Source organism: Mus caroli, chromosome 10, assembly GCF_900094665.2.
Source record: "Mus caroli chromosome 10, CAROLI_EIJ_v1.1, whole genome shotgun sequence".
Taxonomy (NCBI): Eukaryota; Metazoa; Chordata; class Mammalia; order Rodentia; family Muridae; genus Mus; species Mus caroli.
In genome coordinates this window covers 9,433,476-9,458,423 of record NC_034579.1, presented here as the reverse complement: position 1 = coordinate 9,458,423, position 24,948 = coordinate 9,433,476, and the positions used below count along the sequence as shown (strand labels likewise).

The 24,948-nt window shown below is 41.7% G+C and overlaps 1 protein-coding gene across 2 annotated transcripts; it reads left to right on the top strand.

The window, feature by feature from the left end:
* Positions 1-103: 103 nt before the first annotated feature.
* Positions 104-24,388, top strand: Zc2hc1b (zinc finger C2HC-type containing 1B). Of its 2 annotated transcripts, none has more exons than XM_021175142.2 (5): positions 104-284; positions 6,338-6,399; positions 8,800-8,919; positions 9,945-10,055; positions 24,302-24,388. In XM_021175142.2, the coding sequence occupies exons 1-5, from the start codon at positions 257-259 to the stop codon at positions 24,326-24,328; spliced, it is 348 nt and encodes a 115-aa protein (XP_021030801.1). In that variant the 5' UTR covers positions 104-256; the 3' UTR covers positions 24,329-24,388. The 2 variants fall into 2 exon arrangements, with proteins under 2 accessions (XP_021030801.1, XP_021030802.1); XM_021175143.2 differs by lacking the exon at positions 24,302-24,388 and adding an exon at positions 18,197-18,277.
* The last annotated feature ends 560 nt before the right edge of the window (positions 24,389-24,948 follow it).

Here is a 24,948-nt window from a genome sequence, read left to right as displayed (position 1 = left end):
TTACTTCACTGGAACCTAGAAAGTTGCTCTTTCCAACACTGTCTAATGTTTGGAAGCATCCACTGTTTATTAAAATATACACTCAAGAGTTTCTAGGTTTTGATGAGATGTTCTTGTCTTCACATCTAGAGACTGATTCAAGGTCTAGGCAAGGGCTCCATCATAATATTCATTATTTGGTAAACTGTGACTTCTAACTGGCCTTTGCTTATCTGCCCCTGACCAGTGTGGACTGTTGGTCAGAGTGAGGGACGGAATGGCTGAGGCACAGCTGCTTGGGGAAGGTGAGCTACACTTCATGCCTCCATTTAGAAGTGTCACCACCTGTTAGTTTAGTATGTCTTTTCCAAAGCTGATAGCTGTCCTCTTGTTCTAAGTTTTATTCATTTAAATCTAAAGTATTGTATTTCTTTGAGTTTTGAACAGTAATAGCTTAATTCTATTCTGTAAACACTTAACAATAACCTAAAAAACCCTGCATGGTCTGTCATTAAGGAAATGTAGGAGTCTTGAGTGTCTTGTAAAGCCAACCTACAGAGGCAGAAGTTAGCTGTGGTTTTATATAAATACTGGGGATATAAATCCTAAATGGATGGGTCATTTATCATGCTGACCATCTCAACAGAAGAGTCTAAAGCATCAAGAGTCCTGGGCACATGAAGTCCCCATGCCCTGGTTCTAGTCAAACTTAGCTATTTTGCAAATAAGAGAATGCAGCTGGGCAGTCTTTAGAAACAAATTGCTATGGAAGCCAATTAGTTTAGCCTAAAGATCACAATTCTATTGTGGAGAACAGTTTTGTAGTGACTTGAATCTATTTCCTAATGTTTTGTTCTCCCTACACACGCCAGACCTGAAACCACACACACTCAAATACTCAGTTTTCAGTCCTCTAGAAACAGTGTTGGAAACCAAACAGCTCTGTGCTGAACAGTCGCTCATGGAGATAAGAGGGACTTTGCCTTCAAGAAGTCATTGGTTGGAGACAGATTTGTGCTGATTCTGTCACTGTGCTAAGCAACACCTGCGAGGAGGACCTGGGTATTCCCTGTTCCCCTCAAATCTTCAGCTAGGTCTTCCTCAAGGTCGGCTCATTTGTCACCTTATGTTCTTCAGAATATATGTCTTAAAAAGTATGCCCACCTCCCTAGCACTTCCTCCTCCCCTGTGTTGGGTCTCTGCAGCGCTGACATACCAGTTTCTCAGGCTCCTCTGACTAGAGAAAAGTTGGAAGGCAAAATGTTTGCCTTACCATTTCACCCTCCTGCCTGGGCTAGCAGCTGGAAATTGGTAAACAGTCTTACGTTTATATAGATGGGTTCACACGCTAAGACACTTCAGCAAAGGATGGCTTAAACTTGAACTGTACAGTGATAGAGCCACAGAGGTTCACAGGGAGAAAGGATCCCAGGTTGGCATCATGAAATTGTTATGTAGCACTATTGGATGCAGAGGTACACGGGCCACAATGCATGTGGAGGTCAATGGACAGCTTTGTAGAGTTGATTCTCTCCTGCTTTTATGTGGGTTCTGGGAATTGACCTCAAGTCGTGGCTCTTTAACGGAAGCACTTATGTATGAATGTATGTATGTATACAGTGTGTATGTACATTAGTGTTTTGCCTACATAGTATGTCTGTGTGAGGATGTCAGAATCCCTGGAATGGGAGTTACAAGATACTTGTGAGCTGTCATGTGGGTGCTGGGAATTGAACCTGGGTCCTCTGGAAGAGTAACCAATATCCTGAACCATTGAGCCATCTCTCCAGCCCCGAGGAAGCGCTTTTACTCACTGAGCCATGTCACTGGCTCTGCCTACTGCGTTTTAGTCTTATTTGAGCATTCTCCTGAATTGGTTTCAAAGCTTTCTCATTAGATACTTGGTAGTAATATAAGTGTGCATCTTCACTGCTGGTCCCATTTGTACATGCTAATATAGCTATGGGAATATCTATACTACTGTATAGCTATGGTAATATCCACAACCTGCATTGTGATGTCATGGCCTCCCATCAACTAAGAATTGCTCTTATCCCCATCCCCTGTCCACATATTCAGTGTTGTTTGTGGTTTTCTGTATTGACAAGGATTTGCCTTAATATGCCTGTTTGACCTAGTTAGAGGGCAGAAGATGAAGATTCCAGTGCTTTGGAAGTTAATTGTGAAACTTGTGATGAAATCTGTAATATGCAGACACATGCCTGTTGTGCAAATAACAGAACAAAAAAGCAAGTGGCCTCTGGATCGATTCTAAATTTGTCTTTCCTCCTACTCATTTCTAAACTACCCAGCCCATTACACTAAACTGTAGCCCTTTTCCTTTAAAACATTTATTTATACGATACCACTAAACACAGCTTTCCCTTCTTAGAACAACTAGAGGCATACATAAACCTACCTCTGTGAAGGCAGCCTTTGCAACTCCTAGTTGAGATGTCTTAGAAATGACCTAAACAGGCCCTGGTGTGTGCACCTGTGTGCAGATGTCATCAAGCAAGGCGCTGAGTGACTCCTGGAAGCTCTCACTGGGCATTTGAGGATTCCTGCTTACAAGCTGTGTGCTTGGCTTGTATTTCTGTATCTGAGCTCACCAAGACCTACCTCCACCTCTATGTCTGCAGAACTAAAGCACTAGCCTGAAGTGACTCTGATTTTTAAAATAGTGATAACATGTTTGTAAAGACAGAAAGAAGGAAAAGAGAAAAAAAAAAGCAAGAACCTAACAAATATCGCTTTTATTCTTACCATTCAAATGTAGTTACTGTGTGTTTCTTTTTGTAAGTAAATAAATAACACCCATCAACATGTAATTCACAAATCTTTCTGGTTTCAGGGTTTTGGATGGGGTTGGGAGGGCGGGGTGTTATTTGTTGTTTTGGTTGGTTTGTGGGTTTTTTGTTTAGTGTTATTTTTCCAGACAGGATTTCTCTGTGTACCCTTGGCTGTTCTGGAAACCAGGGTGGCTTTGAACTCCTCCCTCTGCCTATTCGGTGCTGGGGTTAAAGGTGTGTACCACCACACCTGCATATGCTCTTCTGAGTTTCTGTAGTCCAAGTTAAAGTTGGACTCAAGACAGTCCTTCTGCCTCCTAAGCACGGACGTTACAAACATGAGGTTTGCACCCAGCTTTGTAGGTTATTTTTAATAGGTATATTAAATTAAATCTCATTCATCAGTCAGCAACCATATCTGTGAAGGGTCACATAGTATGCTTTTCAGGTCATGTGTCCTCACAACAATAGGTTCAAGTAAATGACTATGGGGGTGGGGTCCCCATTAATACTAGGCTTTCAAACCCATGCAGTCTCAGGTGTGGGTTACATACCACTGCTTTTCAATTTTTTTAAATGTTGCCTTCTGTCAAAATACAGTTTTGCAAAAAGTAGAAGTATAGCCAAGAGATCCTTTCACCCTTAACCCCCTTTCCTCCAAGTTTCTGGTTGAACTATTATACGACAACCTCCAAACCAGTTTAGTGTCGTCAGTAGAGTGTGGTTTCAGCTCTGTCCTCCACACAAAGGGAGTTGTTCTCCTGCCATCTCATAGCCAACTTCCTCACCCACCAACCATTCCCTTGGCTTGAGGATGTAGTTAGTGTTTTCCATCTCTGACATTTTGACATTTAGGATGCTCTACAGATGGAGTCATGTAGCATGTAGCATGGCTTTCTTTCATTGAGAGCCTTTCAGGCTGCTGCATGGATCAGTGGTACTCCCTTCTGTTGCTCTGTGGTATTCTGAGGAAGGTACACCTTTTACCCGGTGACGGGAGTTTTCCTTGTTTTAAAGTGTTCTTTTAAGGTTATAGCAGTTAACTCTTAGGTTTGAGTCAGTACCGAGTGACTGACACTATAGACCTCGACCATTATGTGTGACTCTGTTAAGGCAGATATTCTCTTCATTGTTCATAGACAAGCTTCTAGCTTATATGGAGTTCAGAGTGGAGTGCTCCCTCCATAGCCAAGTTTTTGATTGGATTATATCTGTTATTTTTAAATTCCTTGAATTCATTAAACTCACTTATTTAAACCAAGTATCTTTGGTCAGCTTGCAGATTAGCAGGGACACCATAAGCCTACAGTTGAAACTTTCTTAATCCTTATAGAGACAGAGACTTGGTTCGAATCTCAGGGTTACCACTTGAAATCTGTGGACTGAGAAAAGTCACTTAGCTTTCAGCCTCCATTTTCTCCGTTGAAATGAAACCAGCCCTGTCTTACAAGGTGACTGTGAAGAGCCCATGAAATTACCTCAAGAAGACATCAAGAAAGAGAGAACCAAATCAATATGACTCTAACATGAATAAAGCCATTACCTCCAGTACTGTTGGTGAAAAATGACAGTTTTAAAAATCGAATAGTATTTATTAACAAGACTGTGGAAAGTGGTGGTGGGGTGTAACTGCTGAAAATCATGTTTTTAAGACACGGTTTTGCTGACAGCCAAGAGGACAGGAGGGAGAGTATTTCTGTGGGCTGAGGTAGAATGACCTATGCTGAGAACACAACACCAATTAACAGACCTGTGAAGAAATCGTTTAAATCAACATCGCCTGCACAGCCTGCCATCTGCTTCCTGTTAAGCAGACCTCCCTTTTTTTTTTTTTTTTTTTTTTTTTTTTTTTTGCTTGGTTCCCCTGTTGGCTCTCACGGCTCCGAGCTCTGCTTCTCCTGGCTTATCACCATCATTTTCTTGGCCTGAGTGGAAGTTTCCCTAAGGATCCTCTCTCTACTGCTGTTTTCCACGACGTCTTCCCTGGCGGTGTCCTGCTTTACCTCTCATTCCCCAAAACCTACATCTGCGTCCCTCACCCTGGCCTCCCTCCTTTCCATCCTGCTGGCTGGACGACTCTGTTGAACTCAGGATTTCCAAGAGTGGGGTCATTTTTCTTCCTAAGATGGATTTTTTTCCAACTCCCTAGTTCTAGCCACAGCCCCACAGTCTCCTCAGGCCTCTTGCGTGTAAACTTTACATTGTCCCCAAACATTCATGTTTCTCTCTCTTCCCCATCCTAACCCCCCAAAACTCTAGTCACATTGGAGAGTCTGCAATACATTTTACCCTTCCTTGTTTAAGTCTCCATCCCATTAACAGACCCCTGTCCATTGTCAAGTATATCATGTGGTCTTCCGTAGCTCTGTGCAGGGTCCCTTGAAGACATGCATGCCTCTGGTGACTCCCTTTGTCTATAGAGTAAAAGCCATCGTTTTATTCCAGTATAAAACCCCTAGGCTTACACTTAAAACTGAGAGAGAATAAATAAATCTTTTTATACACAAATTCCCACAAAGCAAAAAGAAGTATTAAAATGGGAAATCTTAAAGCTGTCCATAATGTTTGGTTTTCTCTAACTTCTTTTAAAATAACTTATCTTCTAACTTAGTAACATACCTTCTCATTTGCTGCCATTTTTCTATGTTGGACCCATGTATGAGTTCTTTTCAGTATATTTAGTTATTGCTTGCAAGACTTTTAGTCCTGTGGTAGAAATTCAATTTTTTGTTTGACTTATATCTTCAAGCAGTACTTAATTTTTCCTTATTTTTAAAGTGTGTGATTTGCAGGTATACGTGTGTGTGTGTGTGTGTGTGTGTGTGTGCATGTGGTAGAGAAACCAGATGTTGATGTCAAGGGTCTTTCTTCATTGTTCTTCATGTTATTCTTTTGAGACAGGCTCACTCACTTGAAGCTGGCCCTCACTGATTGACTAAGCTAGCTGATCAGTGAGAGCCCCGGATCTGCCTACCTAACTCCCCCCCACCTCCAGCGCTGGACTTGCATGCATGTGTGGACCATCATGCCAGCAGCTCTCTAAGTGCTGGGAAGCCACACTCAGGTGCTCATCCTTGCACAGCAAGCAACCATACCCACTGAGCCACCCCTCCAACCCCATAGTAGTTTCCTTTGTCTAGAGAAGACATGGACCAGTTTTCCCTGAAACATCACTGACAGCCCATCTTCAGCCTAAGCAGAATCCCAAAGACATGTCCAACAGATAATTTGTGACTGTATGCTAATATATTAACTTTGTCCTTATGGCTAATGCTCTCAGCACCTCATTTACCTACTAAAGCAAATAATTATACTCTGCTTGCCCCGAGTTTGTGCCATTTACTTGTTTGGTTAGGTGAGATGTTTATATTAGGAAAAGAGAATTTGTAGGATTAGGGAGGAGGAGAAAGAAGAGGAGGAGGAGGAGGAGGGGGAGGAGGAAGCAGGTGGTGGGGACAGACAACTGTGAGGCTGTCAGGCTACTGAGGTCACCTGCAGTCCCTCATCTCTCCTCAGCCAAGCAGTTCCGTGAAACTTAACATAATGTGCTCTTGAATCCCCTGCAGATGGCAATCAGAAGTTATTTCCCTGTGAAGTCTGTGGGAGATGCTTTGCAACAGATGTTCTGGTAAACATAAAGACGTTTTGTAGATGTGTTTCGTTGGAGTTAAATGAACTGTCAAGTCAGTGAGGAGGCAACGGTGCCAAGATTAAAGACAGATGTGGAGGGGGGCGGGAGGGGAGGTCTGGAGCCTATGGCTTGCCAGGCTGGGAGGACACTGAGGCAGGCTGATAATGCCACGTTCAAAAGTGACCCTATTAACCACAGTCCCCCTGAAAGCACTCCAGATGGACTGGGCTTGGCACAGACAATTATCCCTTGAGAGATTTTGGCTCTTCCGCCTTTTCTTTAAGCATCAAAAATTCAAATTTCAAGGCCAAAACACCAGGGAAATTAGCTGGTCGAGAGGAATGAGCATTGAATTTCAGGCATCTGGAAACTTGGCTCATGGCTGCAAATTTGTCACGAATTCTGACAAATCCGGTAACCTTGCTGTTTTCTGCCTTGCCACGTACACGGAACTCTGATTTCAAGGAGGTTTTCTACCATTTGTGCAAATAATGCATGGGTATAAGCCTGCTCCAGGATCTAATTTTCCAGATACAAACTAACTGCATGTCAAATCCCCAGGCTTTAAAGTCAAATAAAAATTAGCATTATTTCAAACAGGACAGATGGGAGGGGGGCCAAACAGATGCTACCCCCTAACCTTGTAAAGAGGTGACCAAGAAAGATGAACTTTTAAAAAGAAACTCTTAAGATGATAATGTGATCATTTGTCTGTTTTGGGTCATGGGAACGGTATCTTGAAGTTGCGGGGTTCAGGGTTTAAAAGATAAGGGACCTCCAAAATGAGGTTGTGGGTATTGCTTTTCTGGTTAATTTAGAAATAACCTGCTCCTCTGGATAATCTAAGTGTGGGAGCTGCTGAAGGTACCCTCATCCAGGTCTGTTGCAGTCCTGGAACTGTCTATCAGGAACTTCCACTGTTACCTTTGCTAGCTAGGAGCTGCAACCCTAAGAGATCTTGAGACCCAGGAGGAGCCTTTGGATAGGGACCAGCAAATATCATATACTTTGCATACTCATGAGCCTCAGTCTTCAGCCTGTCTGTCGGCTGTAAGAGCACTTGGTCGGGAGATCTGATGACCTCTCTTGGAGTTTGACATGGATGATTTACAGGAACACAGATTTTGCTAGACGCTGCACTTGAGGTACTGGAACAAAGCAACTTTGCAAATGGTAGCTACTGTGGAAGAGGGCAAAGGTGTCTATGATGTCCTGAAGGCACGCACAGTAGGCATTGTGTTAGTTCACTTTCTGCCGGCGTGCTGAATCGAAACACTCTGACCTAAAGCAATCTTAAGGAAGAAAAAGGTTTTCTTTGGCTTATGGTTCCAGACAGATAAGAGCCCATCGAGGCCAAGAAGACAGGGTATGGTAGGGAAGGTACAGCAATAGCATCGGGAAGCTGGTAATCACATTTTATCAACACAGAGGAAGCGGACTAAATGAACAGGAAACAGGCCAGTCTTGCTAATAGACTTTCTGCGAGGCCCCACCTCCCAAAGTTCCCTTGGCATCCTCACACAATGCCCCCCAAATGAGGACCAAGTATTCAAATCCATCAGTCTATCTATGAGAGACATTTCTTATTCAAAGAACCATACCATAACTTTATAAAGGGAATACCAAGCAGACCTCTGTGTATTTTTCCTTTTTCTTTTTTTTCTGTTAGAAATATTGAGTGTTTAAAAGATTACTGACTGGAATAAAAAACATATAGCCTACATATTGGAATTTGGGGTATAAAATCAGATTTTAAGTAAAACTCTTTAGCTAGTGTGTTAACTCTCTGCCTATAAAAGAATGCCTGAAGTAGTCACATTAGAAGCAGAAAAGATTCCTTTTGACTCAGTTTCAGAGGTTCCATTTCATGAGCAGTTAGCCCTATTGCTTTGGTCCAAAACGTTTCCATTTATAGGCAGTCAGCAGATGAAAATTAGAAGAAGGGGCCTAGTGCCTCAGTCCTTTGACAGGGTACACCACTGGTGACCACAAATCCTCCCAGTGAGAACAGTTTTGCTGTTCTGTTTTTGAGACATGGTCTCTTTCTGTATCCCAGGCTGTCTTGTCCTCACAGGGCTGCTCCCTGCGCTTTGCTAGCTCCAAGAGAGAGATCTCCAGCACTGAGTCCAGTTTAGAGCTCACCTCTGGAAGGTTCCACAAATACAGAAACCCGTGGAGTACCATTTCTCTTTCCCTAAAGACAAGTATTGAGCTGTCTGACATGGCTGGGGTGAGCTGAGAGATTTGCTGCATGAATTTGCTCCACTGTGGTCTAGAGTCAGAGACTAGACCAGATGCTTCACATTGGCCAGTCAGTGTCCTGGGGGCCAAGTATGTAGCCACTAAAGCTTGCTGATCATGCATCTTCAAATCAAATCCCTACCCTTTCTCGTCCAGGAAAGACATGGACCGATATGTAAAAAAGTATTCAACAAAAAACGCAAACCCTTCAACTCCTTAAAGCAAAGATTACAAGGAACTGACATTCCCACTGTGGGTAAATCTCCTCAGCCCAAGGTATGCCAACAATTTCTTTACTTCTCGTTATAGGAAGTACATTTAAGCTGGTTTCTTGGCTCGCTGTTTTCATTTTTGCTTGATAAGGCAGTCTAACGGCATTTCAATATAATCCACCTTTAGTGTTTTCTGTATAATCTTACTTAGACTTCCAAATAAATCGAAGATACTTTCCAGATGTAGTAAAAAGAATCCTGTTTACATTTTCATTAGAATGCCTTTCAGTCTAGAAAGGGGCCTGGGAAGTAAGTTATTTTTCCCTTCGCTGAGATAAGGTTTCACTAGATAGCTAAGGCTGGCCGTGAGCTGACTACGGAGCCCAACTAGCTTGAAGTTCATGATCCTCCTGCCTCAACTTCCTCAATAGTGAGATTGCAAGTGTGCACCCAAACTAGTAAGAAAGTTACCGCTGGGACGAGCAAGATACCTGCTACCCTGAGTCCCCAGGGAACCACAAGGTGAGTCCCCAGGGAACCACAAAGTGGAAGGAAAGAACTGACCCCTATAGGTTGTCTTCTGATATTCCACATGTGCTGAGGTATAGACATAGCCACACACAAAAATAAATCAATAAAAATGTAATTTTCAAACAAAATTTTAAGAAGGCCACCTTCAGTCTTGCATCGGTCTTTCACTGAAGTTCTATGCTCTCATTACTACTCTGATTTTCTTTCTTTTTTTTTTTTTTTTTTTGGTGGTTTTTGTCATTGTTGTAACTTGACAATATGTTACATGACTTAACATGTTGTCACTGCAATTTCCAAACTTAAAAAAAAAAGTCTCTTTGGGGGAATTTTTTTCTTTGGGGGGGGGATTTTTGGGATAGCATTGGAAATGTAAATGGAGAAAATACCTAATAAAACAAAAGAAAGGACAAAAAACAACCAAAAAAAAAAAAAAAAACCACCAAATTACACATTCCCACTTGCTATAAATTCAAAACCTAGTTATTCAAAAACAACAACAACAAACCCACAATATGTAGTCAAGGGTAGGAGATGCTGCTTTGGTTTTGTGTTTTACAGGTTCAGGCCGTGAGGAAATCTAACTGGAGACAGCAGCACGAGGATTTCATCAACAGGATCCGATCAGCAAAACAATTCACTCTAGTCCGGCCCCTCCCACCTCCAACCCAGGTGTGTGGACATTTGGGTTGCTTTTTGACTTTTAGCGACAGTGACAGTGAATGGCAGTAACGAGGAACTTGAGACAAAGTCTCTCCATTATGCAAGTAAATCTGTTCAGCACACTTTACCTCTTTCTTACATCTCCTCCTGTCTGCACCCCCATGCAACATCATCACACCGGGTAGGGTCAGGACACACCTAAAAGGCACATCATTCCCACTGTGGCTGAGGAACGAAGTTGTACACAGTTCTACACTGGTACAGCAACCTACAGATCCTTGTTCCAAGTGCTAGTCTCACAAAGCAAAGCATTCGCAGTTGTCTAGTTAAAGTGGTTTTCACAGCTTAGTGTATGGAAAGTCTCAAAGCTATAAGAAAGAGGAAAGAATGGAACAATAAGTATTTACATGAAGTCTGAGGATTGTTCGGAGGAGTACTGCCTCTCTATCTCTGTCTGTCTGTCTGTCTGTCTGTCTGTCTGTGCTGTCTCTGTCCCTCTGTTTTTCTTTGTATCTCTATCTCTGCCTCTGACTCTCTGTTTCTGTGTGTATGTGTGTGTGTGTGTTATATTGGGTTATATTAGCACACACACATGCACACACATACACACACACATACACGTGAAGATCAGAGGACAACTTTTAGAAGTCATTTCTTTTCTCTCTACTCTTGTGGGTCTTAGAGATCAAACCAGCAAACCAGGTTGCCAGGCTTGGTGGCAGGCACTGAACCATCTTGATGACCCTGAAGTGAAGTTTTAGATAGCAATACTTTATCCTTGACTGTATCAGTGATTCAACTCTTAAGTGAAACACACACTCATGTTTTCCAAGTTACTTGAAGCATGTTTTTTAAGGCTCTGCCCACATCCCAACCCAGCCAGAATCCAGAATCTAGTCAGGATTCAAACGTTGCTTTCTTCTGTCTTTTCAGATGTTTTCCAGGTCTCTGCTACATGTTTGCCCAACCATCTAACTTTTAGGATGCTGTTTGTTCTGTGTTTGTCTGCTTATTTAGCCAGATTAATATTTAATTGTCACATGTTTCTATAAATTGGAGGTTAGGTTAGAGGCTTAGTTAGATTCATTTTAATCTCTTGTCAAATGTGAAATTGGCAAATATTTTTTACCTGTTGTGTATTGCCTTTGGACTGTATTGACAATGCCCTTTAGTGAAAACACAATATTTTAAATTTTGAACTACTTTTTCTTTTGTTGTCTGTATTTTTTCATGTTACAGCCCAAAATATCACTGCCAAATGCAATGCCAACACTGACCCCTGAGGAACTCTGAGTTTGGTATAAAAGGGCCTCGTGTAGCTCAGACAGACCTCAACCTTCCTGTATGGCCAAGGATGACCCCAAGTTCCTGGGATGCCTCCCTTCACCCCCCACCTGCTGAGGTGCCTGGTGTGTGCCACACTGACTGCCCATCTCTCTGTGTTACTTAATCTAAAGCTCTAGGATTTATTTGTAGGTGGCTGGTCTATTTTGAGTTAACGTGTGTGGAATGCAAGGGAAATCTTCAGTCTTATTCTTCTGCATGCTGATTGCCAGTTTCCTGAGCTCCATTTGTTGAAAAGACCATCCACGAGGGTATTGAGAACTAAAGGTGGGGACCACACTTGACATATGTACATCAGCAGTTTTTAACCTGCAAGTCATACCCTTTGGAGGGGGGTAGCATAGCAGATATCTGCATAGCAGATATGTGCATTACAATTCAAAAATTACAGTTATGAATAAATAAAGACTTTAAAGGGCTATTCCTCCCCACCCCACCCCCTCTCTCTCACATACACACACACACACAAACACACACATGAATAAATAAATCCAATAACTACATATTTGAAAGTTTAATCTCTCTACTCTACCCTACTCATCTATATCTGTCCTTGCACCAGCTCAACTCTGTTTTGACTACCATAGCATTAAAGGAAGTTTTAAAATAAAAAATTGTGAAGGCTCCAGATAGAAAGGGCTGTTTGGACTGTTCAGAGGTCCTCTGACATTCCATATGAGTTTTAGGACTTTTTTTTTTTTTTTTTGGCCTGTTTGTTTGTTTCTTCTACTTCTACAAAAATGTCACTTTGGGGACTGGAGAGATGGCTCATTAGATAAGAGTACTAATTGTTCTTGCAGAGGACCCAGGGTCAGTATCCAGCACCTACATGGTGGCTCATAACCCTCTCTAACTCCAGTTCCAGGTACCTTTCCCTACTCCCGCAGGCTCCTCCTGCACTCACATGGTGCACATACAGACAAGCAGGCTGTCTTTGCTACTTTTCCATTGCTGCAATAAGACCAAAGCAATTTAAGGAAGAACGAGTTTATTGGTGCTTACAGTATCAGAGTTAGAGTCGATGACCATCAAGACAGGGATGGAGAAGGGCAGTAGTAATTAAGCAGGCATGGCACTGAAGTAATAGCTGAGAGCTTACATCTTAACACACAACCATGAGGCAAAAAAAGCTAATTTAGAACAGCAAGAGCTTTTGAAACATCACAACCCACCCCCAAGTGACACACCTCCTCTAACAAGGCCATACATCTTAATCCTTCCCAAACAGTTCCACCAACAGGAAACCATGCATTCAAATATCTGAGTCTATAGTGGCCATTCTTATTCAAACCAACACACACACACACACACACACATGCACGCACATACACACATAAAAAAATAAACAAATAACTTTTGGACACTACTTTGGAATTTTAACAGGGAATTTACTAATCCATAGATGACTTTGGTTAGTGTTATCATTTTAACAATATTGTCTTCCAGTACATGGACCCCACACACACACACACACACACACAAATGGCTTTATATTTATCCATGTTTTCTTCCATTTCTTTTACCATTTTTCAATGTGTAAATCTTTTGCTTTCTCATTTAAATTTATTCATGTTTTTTATCCTTTCTGACAGTATAGAAAATGGATGTTTTTAGCTTCATTTTTTTATTGTGTGCATATAAAAATGCAGCATAGTTTTGGAATATCAAGTATGTATACTGTAACTTTGATGGATATAATAAATAATTAGCTCTAGCGTGTCTTCTGTGGAATCATTAGCATTCTGTACATATGCTTGTATGTCTTTTATTTCCCTTGTATGGGTAAATTCTGTCTAGTGCTTTCAATACTTGTTAAATATAGGAAGCAAGCGTGGGTGTCCTTACCTTGTCTCTGTTGAGTGCAGTGTGTTGTTATGCCACTGTTTCAAGCAAAAGTAATGGTGCTCTTGGTAAGATTTCGACATGTGAAGCGAGATGTAGGAAATAATGGCACAAAGTTGAATGAGGAGAACAGATATGTTTTTCAGGTTTTTACACAAGAATAGATATAATATCATGTGAAAATACACTGGAGGTTACTACAGGATCTCTAAATATTGAGGCAAACCTAGTGTCTTAGGGTTTCCATTGCTGTGAAGAGATACCATGACCAAGCCAACTCTTACACATAAACCATTTAATTGTGGCTGGCTTGCAGTTCAGAGGTTCAGTCCATTATCATTATGGTGGAAAGCATGGAAGCATACAGATAGATGTGGTGCTGGAGAAGGAGCTGAGAGTTCTACATCTTGACATGAAGGTAGTCAAAAGGGGACTCTGTCTTCTGCAGGCAGCTAGGAAGAGACTCTCTTCCACACTGGGCAGAGCTTAAGCATAAGACCTCAAAGCCCGCCCCCATTGTGATGCACTTCCTCCAAAAATGCCACACTTATTCCAACAAGGCCACACCTCCTAATAGTGCAACTTTGCATGGCCTAAACATAATCCAACCACCACACCTAGTAAGACTATGTCAGATATCAGCACGGCTAAGATCAAAATCTCAGGTGACCACAGATGCTGGCAAGGATGTGGAGAAAGAGGAACACTCCTCCATTGTTGGTGGGATTGCAAGCTGGTACAACCACTCTGGAAATCAGTCTGGGGGTTCCTCCGAAAATTGTACATAGTATTATTACCTGAGGACCCAGCAATACCTCTCCTGAGCACATACCCAAAAGATGCTCCAACATATAACAAGGACACATGCTTCACTATGTTCATAGCAGCCTTATTTATAATAGACAGAAGCTGGATAGAACCCAGATGTCCTTCAACAGATATAGAAATTTTACATTTACACAATGGATTACTACTCAGCTATTAAAAACGACTTCGTAAAATTCTTAGGCAAATGGATGAAACTAGCAAATATCATCCTGAGTGAGGTAACCCAGTCACAAAAGAACAAACACGGTAAGTACTCACTGATAAGTGGATATTAGCCCAAAAGCTCACAATACCCAAGATACAATTCACAGACCACATGAAGCTCAAGAAAAAGAAAGACCAAAGTGTGGATTCTTCGGTCCTTCTTAGAAGGGGAAACAAAATACTCATGGGAAGAAGTATGGAGACAAAGTGTAGAACAGAGACTGAAGGAAAGGCCATCCAGAGACTGCCCCACCGGGGGATCCATCCGATATACAGTCACCAAACCCAGACACTATTGTGGATGCCAAGTACATGCTGACAGGAGCCTGATATAGCTATCTCCTGAGTGGCTCTACTGAGCCTGACAAATACAGAGGCAGATGCTTGCAGACAACCATTGGACTGAGTACGGGGTCCCCAATGGAGGGGTTAGAGAAAGGACTGAAGGAGCTGCAGGGGTTTGCAACCTCATAGCAAGAACAATAATATAAACCAACTAGACTCCTCAGGGGACTCTAGTCTCTAGACTCTTCCAGGGACTAAACCACCAACCAAAGAGTGACACATGGAGGAACCCATGGCTTCATCTATATATGTAGCAGAGGAAGACCTTGTCGGGCATCAATGGAAGGAGAGGCCCTTGGTCTTGTGAAGGCTCCATGCCCCAGTGTTGGGGAATGCCAAGGCAGGGAGGCAGGAGTGGGTAGGTGGGTGGGGGAACATCCTTTTAGAAGCAGGGTGAGGGGATGGGATAGGGAGTTTCTGGGGGTGGGAGAGACTAGGAAAGGGGACAGCATTTGAAAAGTAAATAAAGAAAATATCCAATAAAAGAAATAGAAAAAATGGAAGAGAGATATATAACAAGACCTGGATTGAGCAATTGCATATAAATGGCCTATTACTGCAGATGAAAGACAGACACTGTCACCAGATGGAAGACAGACACTGTGCACCTGGATAATAAAGCAAGGGCCAATGGTGTGCTTTTCAAGAGAAACATACTTTAAGGACAAAAACTACGTGCGTGGGGAAAGATGTAAGCCATTATCGTAGAACTGGCATATCTGCTTAAGATCAGGCAAAGCAAACTTGAGGGCCAGCGTTAACAGGGACAGTGACTCAAAGACACACTCATTAAGAAGCCCTATGTGCATGTTCTTGGTGCTCCCAAGAATGTGAAACAAAATCCGGCTAAATTGGAAGGAGGTAAATTAACACTTCTATTAAATTCAGACACGCTGTTGTCCCTACCGTAATAACTAATAGACTGACCCACAGGAAAATCAGTAGAGCTGCAGAAAACTCGAGCGGCAGTACCGGCCAATCTGACCTCCCTGACATTGATAACTGCCAGTGAGGACACATGGGAGGAGCAGATTAGACACTGCTTTCAAGTACACAGGAACACTATATTCAGGGAAGTACTGTCGGCTTCAGTACTTAAAAGGATTGAAATCATACCAAATATATTTTCCTTCTGGCCACAATAAAATCAAATTAGAAATTAATGAAAAAATATATCTGGAAAATGTTCAGGTATTTGGAAATAGCAAGTGATTTCTAAATAGCTTGTGAATCTAAGAACAAATTGCACGTTGGATTGGAAAGTATTTTAAGGAGATGATAAGGGAAACATCCAACTTACAGGGGCTCTGCTTATCTGGTGATAAAGTTTTTCCTTTAAAGTAAAAATAAGAGCAAGCTAAACCCAAATTAAATACAAGGAAAAAATTAGAAGTGCAATTTATTATAATAATAAGATATTTTAAAAGTATTTGATTATCGCAAAAGAGTAAAAATGACTGACAAAGTTCAACACTGTACATGCTAAAAACAGCAGGCACTCTCTCAGCAATGGGAAAATAGATAATTATCCCCATAAAGGCAATCTTTGGAAATTTTCTATTTCTATTCAATCGAGACGAACCGAACACTTTCCTACTAAGCTGGGGGTGGGGGGTAAGCAAGACTATCCATTCTGTCCCCTTCTGTTAAACAGGACGGGAGCAGTGCCCAGTGCCATAAGATATATAATGATATACCATACACACATATATGATATCTGACCTGAAGACTGCACTGAGGCATTAGAGCTCTCTGAATCACAAAGTGCAATCACTGGGGAGGAAACACAGACAGCTCTGGATGCTGCTGGAATCGCAACAAATTCAGTACGCTCTGCACTTCTGTGGACTGAGCAGAAGCAATTAAATATAAAATTAAAAAAAAATAACATCTATGGTAACATGAAAACGTTAAACACTGGGGATAGAGTTGGCAAAATATGGTGCAGAAGTGTAAAATGAAAAACTGGTGTACTCCTTCGAGGAATTAGAGAGGATCAAAATTAGTAGAAAGACATCATTTCCATGGCTTAAGAGACTCGGTAGTTTGTTGTGATGTCAACTCTACCCACATTTCTCTATGGTTTCAATTTAATTCCAATAAAAATAGCTGCAACTCCTCTTTGCTAAGTAGGCGTCGACCAGCTAACTCTGAAAACGTGCAAACTGAAAGGCTCTGGAATAGACAAGCCAGGTTGGGAGGAAACTTATGAAACAGAGACTCTCTTGGTGTCAGGAATCACAGTGAATTTGTTTGTTTGGTTTTGCTTGAGACAGGGTCTCACTATGTAGCTTGGGCTGTCCTGAAACTCATTAAGTAGACTAGGCTGGCCTCAAACGTGCTTGCCTCTGCCTCTGCCTCACGAGTGCTGCTGGGATTAAGGCTGTGGGTTAATGCTCCCCTTGTAGTGCATTTTCTTAATTAAGGATTGGTGTGGGAAGGCCACCCCTGAGCTGGTAGTTCTGGCTTTTATAAGAAAACAGACTAAGCAAGGTGTAAGGGGCAAGCCAGTAAGCAGCACTCCTCCATGGCCTCTACATCAGCTCCTGCCTTCAAGTCCCTACCCTGTTTGAGTTCTTGCCCTGATTGCCTTTGATAGTGAACTTTGACGTCGAAGTATAAGCCAGATTAGCCCTTTCCTACCCAACTTGCTTTTTGGTCATGGTGTTTTATCACAGCAGTAGTAACCCCAAGACAATGTGCCAGGTTAATTAATTGAAGGAAACAGAAGTCTTATCAACAAATATGGCTGGGAAAATTTTGGCATCTATATGAAAAAAATAAACTCTTATGCTTCATATAACAATTAATTCAGGGCTGGCGAGATGGCTCAGCTGGTAAGAGTACTGACTGCTCTTCCGAAGGTCCTGAGTTCAAATTCCAGCAATCACATGGTGGCTCACAATCACCCTCAATGAGATCTGATGCCCTCTTCTGGTGCTGTCTGAAGACAGCTACAATGTATTTATTTATAATAATTAATAAATCTTTGGGCCAGAGTGAGTGGGGCTGATCGGAGCAAGTGGGGGTTTATCGGAGCTAGCAGAGGTCCTAAATTCAATTCCCAAACAACCACATCAAGGCTCACAACTACAGTGTACTCATGTACATTAAATAAATAAATAAATAAATCTTTAAAAATATTCAAAATAGATCATTGACTTACACATAGTAACTACTAAAATTGGAGAAAAGGTAAATAAATCTTGGTCAACAAAGATTAATAAAGCTGAAAGCTGTTTAAAGTGGTGACACAAGCATGCAATCTCAGCCCTCAGGCAAGTGGATTCCAAGTTAAGGCCTAGGCTTCAAAGTCAGAACCTATCTCAAAGGCGTACACCATTGCCTCTCAGTGGGCTCACATTAAGACTGTATAAAGAACACTTATAATTCACCAGAGAAGGCCAAGGGACGCATCGAGCTATGCGATAACATGGCAAGCATGTGAAAAAAGTATTATTTACACTGTCCAAAATAAGGCCACACGAAGGGCCACTACTTATTCTTCTAGTGTGCTTTCTGTTGCTGTGATAAACATGATGAGGGAAGGAAACTCGAGAAGGATGGGGTATTATTACATCTTACAGGTTATATTTCATCGCTGAAGCAGGAGGCTAGAGGCAAGACCTGAAACAGGAGCCATAAAGAAAGCTGCTTACTGGCCTGTTCCCCACAGCTCACTCAGCCTGCTTTTTAAAAATACAACTCAGGACTACATAGGGGTGAGTCCACCCGCATAAACTGGGCCCTCCCATATTAATCCCACATTAACCAAGAAAATGCCCCCATAGATTTGCCTACAGGCCGATCTGATAGAGACTTTTTTTTCACAATTACATTTCTCCTCTTCCTTGATATCCCCTAGCTTATCTATCAAGTTGGAAAAGAAAGAAAGAAAGAAAGAAAGAAAGAAAGAAAGAAAGAAAGAAAGAAAGAAAGAAAGAAAGAAGAAAGAAAGAAAGAAGAAAGAAGGAAGAAAGAAAGAAAAGAAAAGAAAGAAAGGAAGAAAGAAAGAAAAGAGGAAAGAAAAGAAGAGAAGAAAGAACAACAACAAAGAACAGCAAAATTGACTCTTGTCAATGTGACACATAAATACATTATTATTAAGCCATAATCTTGACTTTGTTGCTTATTCTAAGATCTCATGTTTATGTCGCAATATGAAGCATAGTATATAACTTTAAAAGTTCGGTCTTCTATGGCTATTCAAAGTCTCACAACTACGGACTCCTGGAAAATCCCAAATAAGTTACATACTTTATAATTCACAGAGGGAAGAACCAGGATCAGACTCAAGCAAAACGCGTCTAACTTTCAAACTTCAGAGCCTAACATCTAGCACTTGCTCATGATCTTCTAGGCTCCAAAGTGTGGAAGCAGATCCACTGTGAGCACAAACACTGTGTTTGGACAGACAGGCTCCACGCCACACCTCCCACTGTCTTTTGTGGAATTCCCAGAGCCCTGCCATCTGCAGTATATTGGGGTCTCCACTGTAACTGCGGCTGTACCTTCTCAACCAATGGCCTCTCCTGGGTTCTCAGGGCCAAGCCTCAGCTTCTGTCCATGACACCTTAACCCTGCAGTTTCCAAAATAAGTTCCAATGTAGGAGACTCTTACACATTACCAAGTTCTGCTGCCAGCTTGAGATACAGTTTAGTCCCCTCTGGACCACAGCTTCTGTGAGCTGACCCTGAGGAAACACTCTCCAGAAGATGATGTTGGTTTCGGTATCAATTGTCCCAGTAAATAACTGTATCACTTCAGTGCTTCTGCTCTCTTGCTAATCGTAGATTATTCTTTAGCCCCCAAGGGCCAGAAACCCCAGATTCTCAATTCAAACGTACCGTATCTATACTTCTGGTAGTTTTTGCTTTCCTCTGAAATTTTATAAGCCAGGCCTCTGTTGTCTGCATTTCTCAAGATATCCTTATCTTCCAAGCTCTGGCAGAATAGCCCATTAAACTTTGAACACTCAATGGATTTTCCAGCTCAAAGTTCCAATTCCACAGTCCTTCCCCAAACACCACCATTAGGTCTGTCAAAGCAGTAGCCCAGTCCCTTGTATGATTTTCTGTTTTATTTTATATTCTATTGCTGGGGAAAAAAAAAACTACTGACCAGGACCATATTAAGGAGGAAAGGGTTTATTGGGCTTACATATTCCAATTACAGTCTATCATTGTTGGATGAAGTCAGGACAGGAACTCGAGACAGGAACTGAGGCAGGAACTGAATCAGAACCATAGAAGAATGCTAATCTCCGTGGAGGACTCAGATTGGTTTTGTTTGTTTAGTTGCTTGGTGTGGCTCTTTTATACAACCCAGGACCGCCTATATCGAAGTGGCATTGCCCAGAGTGAGCAGAATCCTCCCACATCAATCATGAATTTTAAAAAAAAAAAGAGAGACCCACAGTCTTGTCTACAGGGCAATCTGATAGAGGCATTTTCTCATTTGAAGGCTTGTCTTCTCGGATGTTCCTAGGTTGTGTCACATCAAGAGCACAACATTCAACTCGTATGACTAAAATTAAACCCCGACAACATTGACCTTTGGTTGGAATGTGTAGCGCCTAAACATCACATATACCGCTGATGAAAAGATAAAATAAGGCAGTCCCTTTGTTCTGTTTCCTTAAGCACATGTGAGCCTATATAGCAATCCTACTTCCAGACATTTATGCAAAGGATTAAAATCTACCCATAAAATAGTCTGATAGTCACACTTACTTATGGAACATAAGCCAGGGAACAACTGAAGATGTCCATCAACTGGCAGGAAGGAAAACGAGCTGTGAAGTGATACAAATGACTCTATTCAACAGAACCACTGGACATGAGCAAGATGGATTCTCTATTATGGAAATTACAGAGCAAGTAAGACTTGTCTATGGCAACAGGAAAACAAGCCCCTGGTAATTGACTGGGGCTGCATTTGGAGAATTGTGTCTGGAATGTGGCATGAGAAAAAAATTAGGGGTAAATGTTCTTTACTTTAATTGGGGTGGTTACGCAAATATGTGTATTTGTGAAGATGCACAGACTCCCCACTTAAAACAAATGCATTTTATTATATAAATTAATCTTCCGAAAAGTTCACTTCAAAAGTCTAAAAGCAAACCACAGCGTAAGCACATAGGGACTACCTCGGAGAACTTAAATCATTTGCTATACCAGAAAATAATCTTAATAACTGCTTTATTTTTCTGCATATTAATGAAAATGTAGCTTAAAATAATGTATCTTCTTAATGTGTTTAATGCAAAGATCTATGTCTACCAAGTTAGTAACAAAGTATCAGAGAAAACATACCTTGTGTGTGCATATGTGTTTGTGTTGGTGTGCTTATGTGGTTATGCAAGACGGAGAATAAACTCACCTGTTGCCCTGGGGGACACCATCCACCTCTCTTGAGCTGGCCAGCAGCTCACTGATTAGATTAGAACTGCAGCCAGTGAGCCCCGGGGATCCTTTCTGCACACTCACAGGCAGTGTTGGGATTACTAGCGTGTGCCACCGTGCACAGCACTGTAATGTGGGCTTGGGACATCAAACTCGGTTCATTGTACTTGCTAGGTAACTGTTTTGCTGTGTGAGTCATCACCACAGAACAAAACATGTCTCTTACGAGAAACAGCTCTGTTTCGACCTCAGAAGCTGCGCACTGATGACTGACTTACAGGTACTTCAATGAAGTCAAGCCATGTTGGATGTGCTTTGTGGTCTTCTTTCCTTACTCAGTGGGCTCTAAAATTACACGATTGTTATTACTCTAAAAACGATTGCCCTCACAGAACTCATCACACACTCTACTAATTTTCTTCCTTTTGGACTTTTATGCTAAAATACAATTTTTTTAAAATTAAATTCCTTACTAACAATAATCACCAAACAATACTTCACAGTAGCATATTCTCCTTGCAATTTGATTATGTTCTTTATGAGAAGACATTGCGTTAACCTGAATTCGTAGGCTCATGTGCTAGAGAATTTATATGCATATATGAGGAAAGATTTATCTATACTATGACCTAATAAGCATGAGGAATTTGCAAGCCATTTCCTTTTACTTACCAGGATGAGTCCTCATTTCTAGATCTCAGTCTTCATGACCTGTATGTATATACTTACTCTAGTTCTTACTGGCTTATCCACATCTGCTAAAGATTCACATCTCCATATCATTGCAAGGCTTTGTAGGAGTGCCGAGATACAATACTTAGGATTGCGATCATTCTGTGGTCCTTAGCATGCTGGTCGGCATTCCTTAGGCTGTCAAGGCCCTCAGGGTAATCTTTTCTTGGAGAATACTTTTTATCCTTCTACCTTACCGGAGATCTGGCAACCACCTTTCCTACCAGAATCCTTCTGTGGTCCAGTTTTTGAACTCGCCATCAGTGGTGCAATAATTGGTCCTCTAGGCTTTGAAATTATTTCCAATAGAGATAAACAGGACACAGTAAGTTTTGTGAGCTCACAATTAATAAAGGAAAAGGATTATTCAGTCTGAGACTAGGATAAATAGGATAGATGTGTAGCTGTGACACACCATGTTCAGATGACTCGATGTAAATTCAAACAGCAACCCCAAGGACTCAGCCACAGGGTCTTCTCCAACTCTGTTCTACACCCCCATACCCAGGCTGCTTGTTCCTCCTGGGGGTCTCAGGGCAGTTAGTGCCCCCTTACTAATTGGGAAGTATGTTTGCCTCATTATCTCAGAGACTGGTTGGCAGGAAAATATATTCAAACCTTGTTGCCTCCTTAGTGGTATGCAATTAGAAGCTCACAGAAAAGCAGACATGAATGGAGGGACTAATGGAATTCAGCTCCAATGCTAAATCATTGTCTTCAACTGACCTGAGTAGGTTTTATAGGATCAGTGTGTCTGCTCTAAGACTCAATCTCCCACCTGGGAAAAGCAAGAAATAGCTACTATGATGAATGTCCATTTCTACATAGTTTTTCTACAGCACGGTGAGTCCTGAATTGTCTTGGCTCTTTCTAGTTTCTGAGCAGTTGCTCTTTTGTTTAGAAGTTGGAAGCCTATGCTTGCTGGACCTGTTTCCATACAGCAAGCGCCAGCATTTATAACATTCTCCTATGTCCCACCCTTCCTGTGGTACCAAACCCTCGTGTGGATTATCTATGAACTTTCACAACACCCTGATGAAATGGGCGATATGGTTGTGCTGAGGAGATGGGGGCCTATCTAAGTTGAGCAACTCGTCCAAGTTCAAATGAATAACAAGTGAAGAACTTGGGCCCAAAACCAGTCAGACAGGCCCTAGAAGTAAGCTCATCATTATTTCTTAATGCTGTCCAGTGCTTGGGTTGGTTTTTTTTTTAAGCCATTTATCACTGGGTGAGATTTTCATTTTTTGTTTCTGCATTCAAATATACATTCATTGTCTGCAGAGACATTGCATCTTCATGTAAAAATCAACGTGTGGCCTATGGTAGGCATTGAATGAATGATTAGTACTGGATTCCAGAGTGACCACTAGATCATCTCTAAATGTTTATAATTTTTACATTTGAGGAGTATGTTTAGGAAGAAATTTTTTTTCAAATAGAAAACTCTGCAAACTGCTTAAAGATAGGGCTTAAAATAGGGCTAAAAAAATAAATAAAAGAACTTCTCTCTCAAGACATGCATGGCTTTATGTGTAGGAATTTTGACTATTCAATAATGTAAACTTCCATCCTAAAGTGCAAGGGTGATGCAGCTCAGACCCTTTCTGGGAAGAAACTCTTGATGTCACCCACATCCCCTAAAGATGTCTAAGTCAAGAACAAAGCTGACCCTAATCCCTGCGTGCTTAGAGAAGATAGGCAGAGACCTGAGGCTGCTTATGAGAATCTCCACATTACAAGGCGACCTTCGCTCTTTCTCCATTCCCATGTCTTTCACTAGCCAGTTATATCTGATAATAAAACATGAAAGAACATTTGACAAGGTGCTACCCAGAACCACAGATGAGCTAGGATCGCTAGAAGCGGCCTGGGAAACTGAAGCTATTTCTAAAGCTACTTTCCCACCAGCCTTCCCCACTTGCTCTTTAACTTTTCACCCCCTATCCGCTCTTCTCCTACTGTCTTTATGCATTGCCCCTTCCCAAGTATGGCGTCTGCCTCCTCGTGTAAATGAAGAAAAAAACAAAAAACCCTAGCCACCGCAAAAATACATTCTTGTTGCTAATGACTATGATATTGGAGCCCAACCTCATACCCCCCAAACCCACATTTTGAAATTAAATAATAACTCTCTATAACTCTATAACTCTGAACCACCTTCTGCCTCAACTAGTACCTCCCCTGGGCTTCTTGTGGGTCACCCATGAACATTCTTACCATTAAAGTTAGTCTGCTGTGATGTCAGCCTCTACACACAGCCGCAATTTTAAAGTTCCTAAATATAATTAATCTATTATCTAAAAAAAGATATTATGCAAACATTTTAAAGGGGTGTTCTTAGTTGAAATACATGCCTAGAGAGTGCTCCCCCCACCCCCCGCCATGTCTTTATTTAGGCTTCCCCTTTTGGCTTAGGCCACTTCAGACCACAGTCTGGGACCTTGTTCTTCAGTGCTACAGTAGTTTACAGCCTATTAATCCATTTCAGATAGTTTCATTCCACAGTTGTTTTTGCAGTGTTAATCAGGGTTTGTTGGTCTGTTCACATCCAGATTATATTCAATGCCCTTATTGTATGAGGAGGTTTAACGAAACCGCTGCCCAACGACATATTAATTTCTGCAAAAATCAGACCTCTCGACCCGTCTTTGATCCAATCCAAATGGCAGCCAGACTGGCAGCCAGAGCTCAGGTAAATATCTCTTCTCCTGATTTGAGCTTTGTGTCCTTGCATGCCTGGGGCAGATAGGTAGGACCTGCCAAGGAGCTCAAGTGTGCTCAAGTGTCCATCCTCAGGAGCACGAGGATCAGAAAGCTGATCGTTAGCATTCATCTCCATGGGAGTTGTCTACTTCTGGCTTGAAGCACCTTTGGGTGTTACAGGGAAAAATAAAAACTTATTTTTAAGTGTTTGAAGCATCTCAGGATGAAGACTTCAGTATCAAAAGAATGTCTCTGTGGTATTATGCTAATACCGGGCTTATCCCGTGGTATTTATCAGCCTAACCCACCCAGCAAAGGCTTATGACTCAGTGGAACTGGTCTGGGTGGGAACAGGGTTGCCAAGATGATGCCTGGCGGGTTGAGTTCTGATGTGTAGAGGCGAAGGGGGAGGGATGAGATATACAACAAGTCTAGTTTATGGCCTGAGGCATTAACCAGAAACACAGTCTCTGATGGGGATTGACAAGATGGAGCA

Bases quoted from the DNA above. Each gene is read 5' to 3' on its own strand.
- Zc2hc1b (XM_021175142.2), top strand. From the start codon at position 257: ATGGCTGAGGCACAGCTGCTTGGGGAAG. The intron at 285-6,337 runs GTGAGCTACACT...AATCCCCTGCAG, and splicing joins GGCACAGCTGCTTGGGGAAG to ATGGCAATCAGAAGTTATTT. The intron at 8,920-9,944 runs GTATGCCAACAA...TGTGTTTTACAG, and splicing joins GTAAATCTCCTCAGCCCAAG to GTTCAGGCCGTGAGGAAATC.